At 45.3% G+C, this 13660-nt stretch overlaps 1 protein-coding gene across 1 annotated transcript; it reads left to right on the forward strand.

Annotated features, from left to right (window-relative positions):
* The first annotated feature begins 6490 nt into the window (after positions 1–6490).
* LOC132513187 (ferritin heavy chain-like) lies at positions 6491–7057 on the forward strand. The gene has a single exon (XM_060137364.1). The coding sequence runs from the start codon at positions 6491–6493 to the stop codon at positions 7055–7057; it is 567 nt and encodes a 188-aa protein (XP_059993347.1).
* The last annotated feature ends 6603 nt before the right edge of the window (positions 7058–13660 follow it).

The raw sequence follows: 13660 nt of genomic DNA on the forward strand, positions 1-13660 counted from the left end.
GGAAAACAGACAGATGGTACCAATAACAAGGCAGGTTCAAAACCAATGCAGCCCATTTCCTGGCCAGGTAGCTTCTTACACACTTTAAGCAGGACGACAGATAGTTGTTGAAAGAGCCTCTCTCTCTAATACTGATCTCAAAGAACAGTTTGAAAGTTTTAAAGCGTATTCTATCTTTCATATCTAATACCAATCAAACTCTTCTTTTAATCTAAAAAACATAGGTGAAAAAAAACAATCAAACATTTAGACTTCTATTGGTTGCATAAAGACCACTTAAGGAAAGAATTAAAAAGCACACATTTATAGGATATTCTGAAGCATTTTTGAAAAATCACAAAGCTTGCATTTATGCTCAGAGATGATTAGGCAAAAGGTATTTCAGGATGCTGGGAAAAATCGGCCCTTAACAAAAGGTACTTGTCTCTAAAGGAATAATAGCTAAAACGCCTTCAGCTTATTGTAGTGAGAGCACAGACAATGACATCATAGAAACAGCATAAATCACAAAGCACTTACTGCTTAATGTCATCATATGGAAGCACATTTTGCTGAGGTACATATAATGGATGGGAACACTTTCTCCTTAATTACATGTGTCACAGGGACAACACGCACTATGAGAGATGCTGATCAGTGAATCTCAATGGAGCTCAATCTGCCCATTTCTCAGAGCCACGTCTTTGAAGTATACTTGATAAAATAAAAGTACCTTGTCTTTTGTCCATGTCATAATCAGAGATGCCTCGTACCCTCCCCTGATATAAAAAATACGGCTACGTTAGGTGGGGCAGCCTAGCCAAATGCATTTATATCTCAAAATTCACATTTCTTGGGTCTTTGTTTAGAATAGCACACCCTAAATGCCAACTCCTTGCCCAGGCTTTCCTTCCACTAAGGCTTGGGCTCTGAGCATACTCAAACTGCCTTTTCCATGTCCAAGTCAGCATGGCTCTTGAGCTTACAACAAAAACAACAAGCATAACAGCTACTAATTACTGAGCAGTTACTATATGTCAAGCATTGTGCTCTGCGCTTTATCGCATAGAAATAAAGGCAGTGTTCTTGCCGCTGTCAAAGGCCAACCCCTCCATTTATGCTCTGGATTCTATGTCCTCCTGTTTTCTCTTCCTTGATCGCTCCTTCTCGAACAGATCACCTCTGCTGACATATGAACATGTGCTACAATTTTCGATATTTTAAAAAAGAGATCCTTCCTTGATGACACATCCAGCTATCATCCTCATTAGTCTATGCTTCTTCATAACCAAACTTCTCAAAAGGGTCCAATTCAATGGATATTTCTGCCCTCATTTTATACAGTTGACAATGCCCTCCTTCTTGAAACCTACTTAAAAGGTAGGTTTCCTTCTTTTATTTTTGCCATACCTCTTCATCTCCTTCACTGGTTCTTCATTAGCCATACCCCCGGAGACTGATCCTGGACACCCTCATTCCTTCTCTTTCTAAATTCTCTCTCTAGGTTATGTCATCCAGTGTCATAATCTTACAAATACAGTATATTGACTACTCTCAAAAGTATATCCCTGGTCCATAATTCTGTGAACCCCAGACCTGTAGAAAAACTGCCTATTTGAAACTTTTATATTCATATTCCACAGGCACCTCACATTTACATCAAAAACTAAACTTTGCCATTCCCCAAACTTATGCCCAAGTCTACTCCTCTCCCGGTTTTCTCCATCTCAATAAATGGTACCACTACAGAACCAGTTGCTGAAGCTAGAGACCAAGGTATCATCCTTTATCCCAATCTCTACATCTATCATCTTTACTTATTTATTTATTAGTAGTAGTGTTAACAACACTTGTATAAGTATACACTTGTATAAGTACACTTGTATAATAAGAGGAGATAGCCTTCTTGAACGCCTAGTATGTGCCAGGCACTGTGCTAAGTGTTATAGCGTATTAATTCATTTAATCCTCACACCAAGCTTTTGAGGTACGTACTATCGTTATTCCCACTTTATAAATGAGAAGACTGGAGCCACAAGATGAAATAAGTTGCCTGAAGCCACACATCTGTTAAATGATAAAGCTTGGATTTGAATCCGAGGCGTCAGGCTCCAGAATCCATCCTTTTAGCCACTACACTAGGCTGCCCTATTTCAGTTTGATGTACAATGTGCCTCTGTATTTATTAGATGTTTTGGATGGGCAGCTGCCCACTTGCCTGGGGAAAACAGCCTTCAATGACAATCTCCCTGTGATTCAGTTAACCTTCGAAGATATACATTACTACATATGTAGAAAGTTAAGCTCAAAAAGGTAAAGTTTATATTGCGGAACGCTGCCATGGAGACTAAGACTTCCCAGAAACAGTGGAGTAAACACAGTGCCCCGATGGCATTGGGGGATGATCTACTATGATATGATTTTGCAGAACTTGCTAGGTCCTTGCTGGCTGACCCTACCCTATACCAAGAGGCTCGCCAGACTGTGAGTTTGTCCCCCGCCGACAGCAGGACAGCGCTGTATCATATTTCCCCACGGAAGCAGGCCACAATGTGCGCTCCAAACCAGACAGCTCCCCGCCTACAAGTGACTGAAGGGTGTTAACGTCCTCACCACTAACTCAGATGCTTCAGCATCACAGGGGGGATTCTACTGTAAGCAGCTGAGTTAGCATTTCTTTTTAATTTTTTTTTATTGTAATGCAAGTGCCTGACCTTAAGCTTCGGATTGCCTAGGCACCCACATCAGAGACAGCTATCTTGAATAAACACACTGCCAGCTACAGGACTAGAGGAAGAGTCAGGCGGCCCCGCCCCAGAAGCTTCCTTTGTTTCGGGGATCTCTGGTCGAGTGAGGGAACTGACCACCTGACCACTTGTTTTTCCCTTCTGCCATTGTAATTCCCGCTCATGTTTTAAATTCACCAATAAAGACTGAACCTGTGAACCCCTAGGCATCCCGTGCTAGACCCCAGTCAAAGAAGCCCAGGCCTGCACACGTACTCTTTCTACCCATGACCTCGCTGTGTGCCTCCACGCATGCCATGTGTCCTCCAGGACCTGTGAGTAATAAATCATGTTTTTTCTTCGAAGTTCTCTGATGGCTGTTACTGAAGTGTGTCTTGCAATCATAATAAGAACCGCAAGGTGGCGGGGGTGGGGGGGAGGCCGGGTCCAATCACAATACTGGCTCCCAAAGGGGAAATGACTGTGAGGGCTGCCTCAAGCAGTATGGCCCAGGTGAGTGCCCCAGGCATTTCTGGACAATAGCATCACTACTGAGAGGCTGAGCCCACCCCCAAGACTTCTGTTGTTTACCTTCCTCCTGGAGGGGTTCTTCCTCACCCCTCCTTGGGTCAAAAGGATCCTTTGATAGCAGTCAGTAGCCACAGGACCACAGCTAGACTACAACTCTCCACAAGAGAGTCACAGTCTCTGGCCACACGTGACAGAGGAATCATTTGAACTCCTTCTGCATGAAGAAGTACAACTGAGGTACTGGATTTTTGAACAACACGTGCTCAATCATAAAGTAACGGTCAGGAATGCACGGAGGACCAGGGATGATCCCCATCGCTCTTTGCACTCATTTCTCCAAGCAATGGGTCTGAGTCCATTGCTGGCCACTAAGTGCAGAACATGGGTGGTTTTCGGACATGTCAGCCCCACCCCTACCCCAGATTAAAAACTCAGGTGTGAAGATTTACCGTCCACATTTGAGAAGTGTGGTTTAGTTACGCCAAAGAGGTACACAGAACCAGTAAGCAATTTGGGGGGATTTACGTGCATCAAACTGTGGAGAGAGGGAGACGGGTGGTGATCTTCACAAGACATCACCAAGTACAGTCTGGTTGGGAAGAAGCATACACACGTGTCAATGGTTATTTGGAGAATCGACCAAGGGACAGGAGTTTGGGAGAGAGGTGCTAAATAATTCTCTAGAAAACTGATTTTAGTCTACGTGGACAGGCAGGCCAAGTCTCTGTTCTAACACTAGGATGAAATATTGATTACCCCCATTGAAAGAGGATGAGAGATCACAAACTTCAGAGGAGATGTCACCTATCAATTAGACCAGCAGAATGTAAATCAAGAACAACCCCGCTGGAGGCGTTGGCCAGGAGGCACATGACAGGAGTGGTGCCCAACTTCAACGCCCTCGTCCAGCCATGGTCAGGGGCTTGGCGGCCTGCTGAGGAAAACTTCTGTTCCATCTCAAACTGTGGTCCTCCACAAATTTTCAAAAATTTACTTAAACTTCTTTCCTAGTAGAAGCTGAGCAAGAAAAGACTGTCCTGTATGGCCACGTACGGGAAACCTGGCGTTGCTGAAGGTTAGGACTGTGCCGAGAGGAGGGCAGGCGGGTAACTGAGCTGCTACAGAATCAGAACAGCTGTTTGTCTGCACCTCTTTGTTCTCTCATTATGGAAACCTGGGAGAGGCCTCAAGAATCCACATGACAGTGTCCTGTGTATACCCCATTTTATTGACTGAGGTCACCAGGGGTGTAGCTGAGAGTCAGATCTGACTTTACTCCAGGTTCCACATCATCTTGCTCAAGAAGTTTATATCGCAGACTTCAGTTTCCTCGTGTGGGAGATGATAAAAACAATCCTCCCTCACAGAATCGCGAGGATTAGTGAGAAGGCAGGGAATCACCGGGTCTGGTGAGGACTCATCAAATCTTTCCCTGGGGATGGCGCCCTGGTCCCCTTGGTTAGCCGGTGCTCACTGCGGCCAGGCTCCCGAACCCTGCCCTTCGTGGAGAGCGCTGCCCCAGGGCCTCCCGAGGCTGCGTTTGGGAGCTGAAGCCATTTTCCACCCCCACAGATGGCTCAAACTGGTTGTTCCAGGCCTTTCTGAGCCCACTGTTGTTGCTCCTTTCTCTCTCTCTACTCTTTTCCAAAGGCGAAGAACTGCTCAGGGAATGAGGTGCTCAGCGCCCGGCGTGCTGTGTGGTGGAGAGGACACACACAGGTCTGGGACTCCCTCCAGCCTCCAGCCCTCACACTCCAATCGGGAAGGCTAACTGGTACAATCCCTGGACCATCTCCCTAGCTCCGCTGCCAGCTCTGGACCAGTATCCTCCTCTTCGGGGGAGCTGCCCCACACAAACACATCCTCCGGTTATGTGGTTCCGGGGGCGCCCCCCGTTCCTACGTGACCCACATCTCCCTCACCACAGCTGACTGGTTCAGGGGTCAGCCAGTCCCATCCCTTACGCCTCCTGTTGTCGGCTTAAGGCCGGCCACCTGAGGACCAGCCTGGGTTTCTTCCCCAGCACTGAGGGAAACGGAAAAACTTACTCCTTGTGCTTCATGGGTCTTTGAGGGATTTTTCATTCCACTCTCCATGAGGGAAAAAGGGAGCAGGACTGATACATATTATTGATGAATTTAGCAAAAGAAAGAAGAGCAAGATGATTCGGCTCTATCTAGACTGTTTAACTTTTGCATCTGCATTTCCACCAAGAGGAAATGCTACAAGCTTACAGTGGCTTATAACCCGTAGTCAGCCAGAACTTCCTTTGGGTAACTAGTCAGGGTAGGCTCACTGCTGTCACAAATATCCCAAGTCTTGCTGGCCTAAGACAGTACATTTTTATTTTTTGTTCTTACCAAGATCCAGTGCACAGTGGTGCTGCAGGCGATGGGGTGATAGTCTCCTTGTGTCATTCAAAGGCTCAGGAAGGGAACCCATACGACAGCAGGTTTGAGATAACCGCAGACCCGCTCAGCAGAAGAGGAAGAAACAAAAGAGAACGACACGATCTATTACAGAAGAGATACACGAAAGTCTTCTAATGCCAGAAAATGCCAAGCTTTGGGCACTTGGGATGGTCCCTATCCTACCTACAAGCTCCACACCATGTACCCCAAATAGAAAAGACTCCCTAACTGACACACTGAGCCCCTCCATTCACAGCAGAAGACTGTTAGTGAAATGGCGTCCCAACTGTAGATCAGATCCATGCCAGTTACCTTGGCTGATCACATGACTCCTTTACTCCCAAATACGAATGGACAAATGGTTGCCAGATACTTGAGGAAAGTGAAAGAGAAGATCATGATGAACAAACAGAACTATTTCTGGAGAAGAAAACAACTATAATACAGGAAACGGAAGAGAACATTACCAAAACTTACAAATTCATATTCTCAGAATTTTAAGGAAGACAATGGGTTTATAAAATGAGAACAGGGTGCTATAAGAGGTTGCAACTGGAGAACAAGAGAAAGCCCTTGGAAACAGAAATATTTTTGCAATGTTAAAAACGTAATAGATACCAGGTGCGTACGTCAAAGTCACCCTGCCTCACCCAGCCTGTGACGCAACGTGCGTGCACCGTTTGTGCCCCGCCAACGCCACGCGACCTCTCCCGGTAACAGGACCAGGAGCCCACCACCTGACTCCCAAACGAACACCATTTCCGGTCCACCCCAGAGCGGCCGCCCTCTTCGCTCCGAGGCAGCTACCGCAGGCCCCGCGGCTTCACCTTCACGCCCACCACGATGCCCTTGCTGTCCACCTTGCTGCCTGCGCCGCCCTCGCAGATGCGCCAGAACTACCACCCCGACTGCGAGGCCGCTGTCAACAGCCATTTCACCCTGGAGTTCCACGCCTCCTTCGTGTGCCTGGCCACGGCCCTTTACCTCGACCGCGACGACGTGGCCTTGAAGCACTTCACCCGGTTCTTCCTGCGCCGCTCCCGCGAGCACAGCATGCGGGCCCGGTGCCTGATGCGCCTGCAGAACCAGCGCGGGGGCTGCCTCGACTTCCAAGACATCAGGAGCCCAGTCAGTGTCAACTGGAAGAGCGGCCTCAAGGCCATGAAGTGCACCTTGTTCCTGGAAAAGCTCATGAACCACAGCCTGCTCCACCTGCACCAGCTGGCCATCGACAAGAGCGACCCCCACCTGCACCGCTTCCTGGCAACTCACTACCCCAGCCAGCAGGTGGCGTTCGTCAGCGAGCTGGAGGGTCATGTCACCACCCTGAGCATGATGGGGGCCCCGGACGTCGACCTGGCAGGGTCCCTCTTTGACAAGCTCACCCTGGGCGACAGTGACAAGAACTGAGCGTGCACTGGACTTCCCCAGAGCCACGGGGTGACCAGAGCGCTGCTCACCGTGCCTGCCATGCACACGGCAATAGTGCCCTGGCAGAAGAAGTTCACTTAAGTTTTTTTCTTCCAGCTTTGCCACTTCTGCCAATAAACTTATTTGGGTCCTAAAGAAATAAAGGTCTCTCCTTGGTTCCTGTGTGCAAATCGCTCACTTTTTAAAACAGGTATCCAGGAGGCTCTCCACCCACCCATGCCCCACCCACATGCCGCTCAGGATCTCCACAGAGGGAGGGAGAAGGCATTCCATGGGGCCCCGGAAAGTGCAAAATCCATCTTCCCCTTATAAACAATGTGGGTATATAGGGGGTGGTGAGGTGAGGCGCTGCTGAATGCGGGTGCCTGCGAATAGCAGGAGTATAAAAACGCGGTATAAAAATCACAGTAGTGTGGCTTCTGGAGGAAGAATGAAGGGAATGGGGTGGGACAGGGATTAAAATAAAGCGTCCTTAAAACTTTACCTGGAAACTTCGAGTTTACTAAAATATGTAAATGTTAGTGTCTGTTGATTCTGGGAAGCAAGATGGAGACCCCAGAAGCCAGCTTGGCAGGGTCCCTCTTTGACAAGCTCACCCTGAGCAACAGTGATAATGGTAACTGAGCCTCAGGCTGGCCTGCACACAAACACAGGGGTGACTCCCTCGTCACCATGCTGGACATGCATATTGCCCTTACAACACATGCAAATGTAGGTTTTTTTACTGTACTCTTTCTTCCATTAAGGTAACATGGTACCCCAAACCCCAAATTACCTCAAAAGAAGGACTGAAAAATATAAGGTCCTGGCTGAAGGTCAATTTGTGATATTGAATATCAAGTAGAATAAAGCTCTGTGAATGTTAAGCCACGTTACTCTGACTCTGGCTGCTGTGAAGAATGTAGAGGATGAGGAGAGTTGAAGCTGAAAGGCCAGTTAAGAGATCACTGTAGCAGGCCCAGAGAGACAATGGTGGCTTGAACTGCGTGTTGGTAGAGGAAATGAAGAGATGCAGACAAATTGCAGATGAACTGGATGAGTCTACAGGATCTGCTTTATGGACCAGAGGTGAGGAATGGGAAAGGACAAAAATAATCTAGGCTCAAGTTGGGATCTGAACACCCTGACTGCTGGTCGTGCTATTTATTAAGCTGGGCGTATTTGCAGGGGGACTCGAGGAGCTGGGAAGGCACGTCATGTAAAATCTGAGGTGCCTATTAGATACCCAAGTGGAACTGTCATGCAGGTAGCCAGAAAAATGAAACTGGAGCTCGGGGGGGATGTCAGGTTTGGAAAAATACATATGGGACATATTAGCCTATATATACATAGATGGGTTGAGGTCACGGAGTAGATAAGCTCACCAGAAAGGAAGTAGAGAGATGATGGCACAGGCGGCCCCAAACCCAGAGCAGCCAGCACTCAGAGGATGGGATGAGACACTGGAACACCTAGAGAGCCGCTGGTCCCGCTTGGACCATTGCCTCATTCCAGACTGTGGCCACCTGTGTCTGCTCAGAGATTATCTCAAAATCAGCCTGTTCTTAATCTCAGCGTGGTCTCTGGTTTCTCCTTTCTAGACGTGGAGAGGCGTTAGCCTATTACCTTGTCTTCTTGACTATAGGTAGAAAGACAATTATTTCCCAGTAAAAGGATTTCCCAAGGAAACGACAGACCTGCTTTTCTATGTTTGGTTTTTGGTTTTTTTTCCGTTCCCCTCTTGCAACTCTTCCCCTCTCTCAGTCCATTCTCTATTTCAGCAGATGAAATCTGTTCCCATGTAAACCCTAAGGTTGTCTAGGTCTGAGAAAAAATACTCAAAACATATAATTTCTTCTGTGTCCTGTATAGTTTACAAGGGTCAGAGTTAGAAATTTTCAGACTTCGTACCCTATATTCAAAGACACATGAGTAGCTTGAGTCATTTTAGAGTTAACTAGATTGCTTTTAACATTTACTGAAATATGAACAAGTGTAGCTAAGGAGTAATTTCTTTCTACATTTCCCTATAACTCTGCTTCAATACTTTCTTAAAAATGAGGATTATGGTCCTTTGAGTTTCGTTTCCAGAAAATGGTGTTGAATGGTATTTCCCCCTTTACTCTTTTTAGTCAAACTTGTTTTTTTCACTCTTTCTCTGTCTGCTTTGAGGTCCCTGCTCTCTCTCTGATACAGTCTCAATACATACATACATATATATATATACACATATATATATATGTATACACATATATACATATAAACTGTTCTCCTCTAGATATGAGGAAGCACAGGCTGAGCAGCTGTTCATCAGTGTTTACAGCTATAAATTGACTGAAGATCCTTCTTACTCTCCTGTTTTGGAGAAGCAGTTCGGTGTCTTGGATCCTTCACCACAGGGTGACTCGATTCAAATCCCAGTTTAGCCACTTACGAAATTGGGGGAACTTGGGCATGTTATTTCACTTCTCTGTGCCTCAGTTTCCTCAGATGTAAAACAGGGATAATAAAAGTGTCAACCCCATTGCAGAAAATATTTGCAAATGATGCCACTGCAAGGGCTTAATATTCAAAATACACAAACAGCTCATACAAGTCAGTAACAAAAACGACAAACAACCCTATCAAAAAATGGGCAGAAGACATTTCTCCAAAGAAGACATACAGATGGCCAAGAAGCACATGAAAAGATGCTCAACATCACTAATTCTTAGAGAAATGCAAATCAAAAGTACAAGGAAGTCTCACCTCCCACCAGTTAGAATGGGCATCATCAGACAATCTACAAAGAACAAAGGCTGGAGAGGGTGTGGAGAAAAGGGGACACTCCTACACTGTTGGTGGGTATGTACATTGATGCAGCCACTGTGGAGAACAGTCTGGAGGTTTCTTAAAAAACGAAAAATAGAGCTACAGCATGATCCAGCAATCCCACTCCTGGGCATATATCTGTACAAAACTATAGTTAGTAAAGATACATGCACCTCAGTGTTCATAGCAGCACTATTTACAACAGCCAAGACACGGAAGCAACCTAAGTGGCCATCGACGGATCAGTGGATAAAGAAGATGTGGTATATATATATACTATGGACTATTACTCAGCCATAAAAAAGAATGAAATAATGCCAAGTGCAGCAACACGGATGGACCTAGAGATTATCATACTAAGTGAAGTTAAGTCAGACAGAGAAAGACAAATGTCATATGATATCACTTATATATGGAACCTAAAGTATGATACAAATGAACTTATTTACAAAACAAAAACAGACTCACAGACATAGAAAACAAACTTATGGTTACCAAAGGTGAAGGGGGGAGGCAGTATACATTAGGAGTTTGGGATTAGCAGATTCAAGCTACTCTATACAATACAGATAAACAACAACGTCCTCCTGTATAGCACAGGGAACTATATCCCATATCTTGGAATAAACAATAAGAAAAACGAATATATATGTATAACTGAATCACTCTGCTGTACACCAGAAACATTGTAAATCAACTAAAATTTTTAAAAAGCATCAACCCCATTGGGTGGCTGAGATTAAATGAGTTAATATTTTCTAAATACTTACAACAGTGCCTGGCGCATATAGTACACATATTTGTAAGCCACCATTTATCATCATTACCATCATTATCATTCACTTACTTCTAAGTTCATTTGCGGTGTTTATGATTTGTTGATGAAAGGATTTCACATTTATACTTTGCCACTAGGGGGCTCTCTTGCATCTCGACCAACTGTGTCACTCTGCATATCAAGAAGGAGAAATCCTTCCTAGCTGCTTGGCTCCCAGTTGCTGCCAGGCTTCAGGGAGGGCAGATTGCTGTTTTCAGTGCCCCAAACTCAGGCCCAAGTCTGGAGGTGAGTTTTGCTGTGACAACCCTCTGTGGTAATTCCCCATTTGTCTCAATCAGCCTCCCCTTTAAGTCGGCCCCTAGAACAATTGTTTTGCTTATTCTTCCCCGACCCAGGTTGCCTGAGCCTCCCTCCTCTTTCCATCCTGAACTACAGTCCACTCCTCAGAGGTGGGAAAGACTGAAAGGATGAAAAGCTAATCCTGATCCCACCCATCTTCTGGATGTTTGGACCTGAAAAGGAGAGGAATGGGTGGACTGGAAGGGGAGAACGGGCAACAGGGCTACTGATAACATAATAACGAAAATTTATGTCACCACGCACTTGATTTAGCAAAGACGTTCTCAAGCTTTCCTGCACCTTAGAGCCACCTGGGAGTTTTTAGAGCTCTCAATGCCCAGGCCACCTCCAGGACCAATTACATCAGTCTCAGGGGCAGGACCACGACATCCCAGGTATTGAAAGCCAGTGCAAGCACACCTTGCTACTCAAAATGTGGTCCCTGGACCGGCAGGTCAGTGTCATCTGACAGCTTGTTAGAAATGCACAATCCCAAGCTCTACCGCAGACCTCCCGAATCAGAATCTGCATTTTAACAAGACCCCAGGTGACGAATAATATGCACATTGAATTTTGCGCAGCATTCTTCAGCATCCTATTTGTTAAACGTGGCTGCACCTTGGAATCGCCTGGGACGCTGGAAAATAACACTGATGCCTCGATTTAACCAACTCACTCAGCCATACCCTCATGTAAGTACGGGACCAAGCACAACAAAAACATACCAAGCACAATAAAAACCCGAACAACAATGATTGAACCAACAACTATCGATCACACACACATATTTACATACCGGCTTTTGCGCAATGTGCTGTTTTGTCACAAACTGGTGTTTTGAGAGTACGGCTTGGCAAACTACAGACTGCAAGCCACATCTGGCCCCCAAGGGTTTTGATAAACAAAGTTTTACTGGAACACTGCTGCACCCAATCAATTACCCATTGTCTGTGGCTACATACGCACTAGCACTACAACTGCAGAGTCAGCCATTGCAACAAAGACCGTGTGGCCTGCAAAGCCTAACACGTTACAGGAAATCTTTGCCAAGCCATGTTTTACAGTAATTTGCCGCAAGCCCTGAAGTCATCTCAAGCCATCAAATATTTTAAACTTTTCACCTGTCTTTATGCAGCTCTTTGTCTTTTCCCGTTTCCTTCCATTTTTTGGTCGCTTTCAATGAATATTCTAGAATGGCTTGGATGTTTATAATATTTTATACACATCCCTAACCCTCACACTCCCCAGAATTGTAGTTGTCACCTTCCAGACTGACATCTTTGCGAATTTCAGCAAGTCAACCTGTCAACTTTCTTTGTGTCTTCAGTTTCCTGGGCTCCACATGTGGCTTTGTTAATTAAGGGCCAGCAGTCATCTCTCTTCTGGGAGCATCAGAGTGGGACTAGCCATTTTGATTCTCCATAATCACATATTCGTCACAGAAGCTGTTTAAAGTGTACTCATTTTTAAGTTACTGCAATCCATTCCAATCATTTTTCTTACTGTGAGGCATTTAAGGTTCATTAATATGCAAAGCGACTGCCTTGCCTGAGGAGGAATAGACTCCTTCCCTTTCATCCGTATTTTAACGTTTATTTTTTGGTAACATTACTTTTGGTTTACAACATGTTATATCTGATATTAACTATGCCACATGCAACGAGGAGATTTATTCTCTTTTTTTTTTCTGTGCGCTAATTCCCTGGGCATGATTGTTTTTTCTCCCCAAAGTTTAATTCTTCTATAAAGTTGATGGAGAAGTAAAAGTTCCACCTTAAAATATGTTTTAGAACCATAATTCAAGAAACAAACCTAAAAGAAAACATTCTAGGAGGGAGCATTCCTGCAGCTTTTGACATTTTTAGCCAAATGGCCCAATTAAAATAGCCAAGAATTTTTAGCCAAATTCTTTCAACAAATTATCCTGGATTCTTGGAAGTTTTCTGCGCTATGCTTGGCACTAGGAATATAATATGACTAGGGCACAGTTCCTGCTCACAAGCGTGGTGGAAAAGATGCACACACAGAGAGATACCACCCATCTATCTGAGTAAGAGCTAAAAGAGGAGGCTTACAAGGTGCCGTGTGAGTGCAGGAGAGGAAAGGGTAGAGTCTGGATCTTACCTGGGTCGAAAGCAACATCCGCTGTGGAGGTAACACTGAGTCTTCAGAGAGGAACTGGAGTTCTACAAGTGGAGAAGAGTGGAAAGGGTATTTTAGCTATGTGCATTTACTGCAGAGGAGCCAACAGAGTGGGAAAGGTTACAAATTCAGGAGTGGACTGGGATACAGTTAATGAGAGAAGACCCAGAGGAGACAGGGGAGAGGCAGTGGATTTACGTGACACAGGAGGAGGGAGAGAGTTTTCCCCTTTAAGGAACTCTACCAAAACTCCTCTCTCAAAAGTAATCACTGGCTTACTAATTCACATCACAAAAGTCCTTTTCAGCACTTGCTCTGCTTGATCATTCCGCAGTTCTTAACAGTGTCCTTCTTTTCTTACCTTCCTTGTCCTTTCGTGGTTTACCTAAGGTTTATCTATAGAGAACTATATAAAGCGAACCATCCTCCTGCATTCTGCTGTTGGCCTCTTCAACCCTTGTTCAATATATATTTCCCCTCCAATTCAGCCACATCCATGGGCCAATCTTATTCTCTCTCTCTCTCTTTCTCTC

Source organism: Lagenorhynchus albirostris, chromosome X (genome assembly GCF_949774975.1).
Source record: "Lagenorhynchus albirostris chromosome X, mLagAlb1.1, whole genome shotgun sequence".
Taxonomy (NCBI): domain Eukaryota; kingdom Metazoa; phylum Chordata; class Mammalia; order Artiodactyla; family Delphinidae; genus Lagenorhynchus; species Lagenorhynchus albirostris.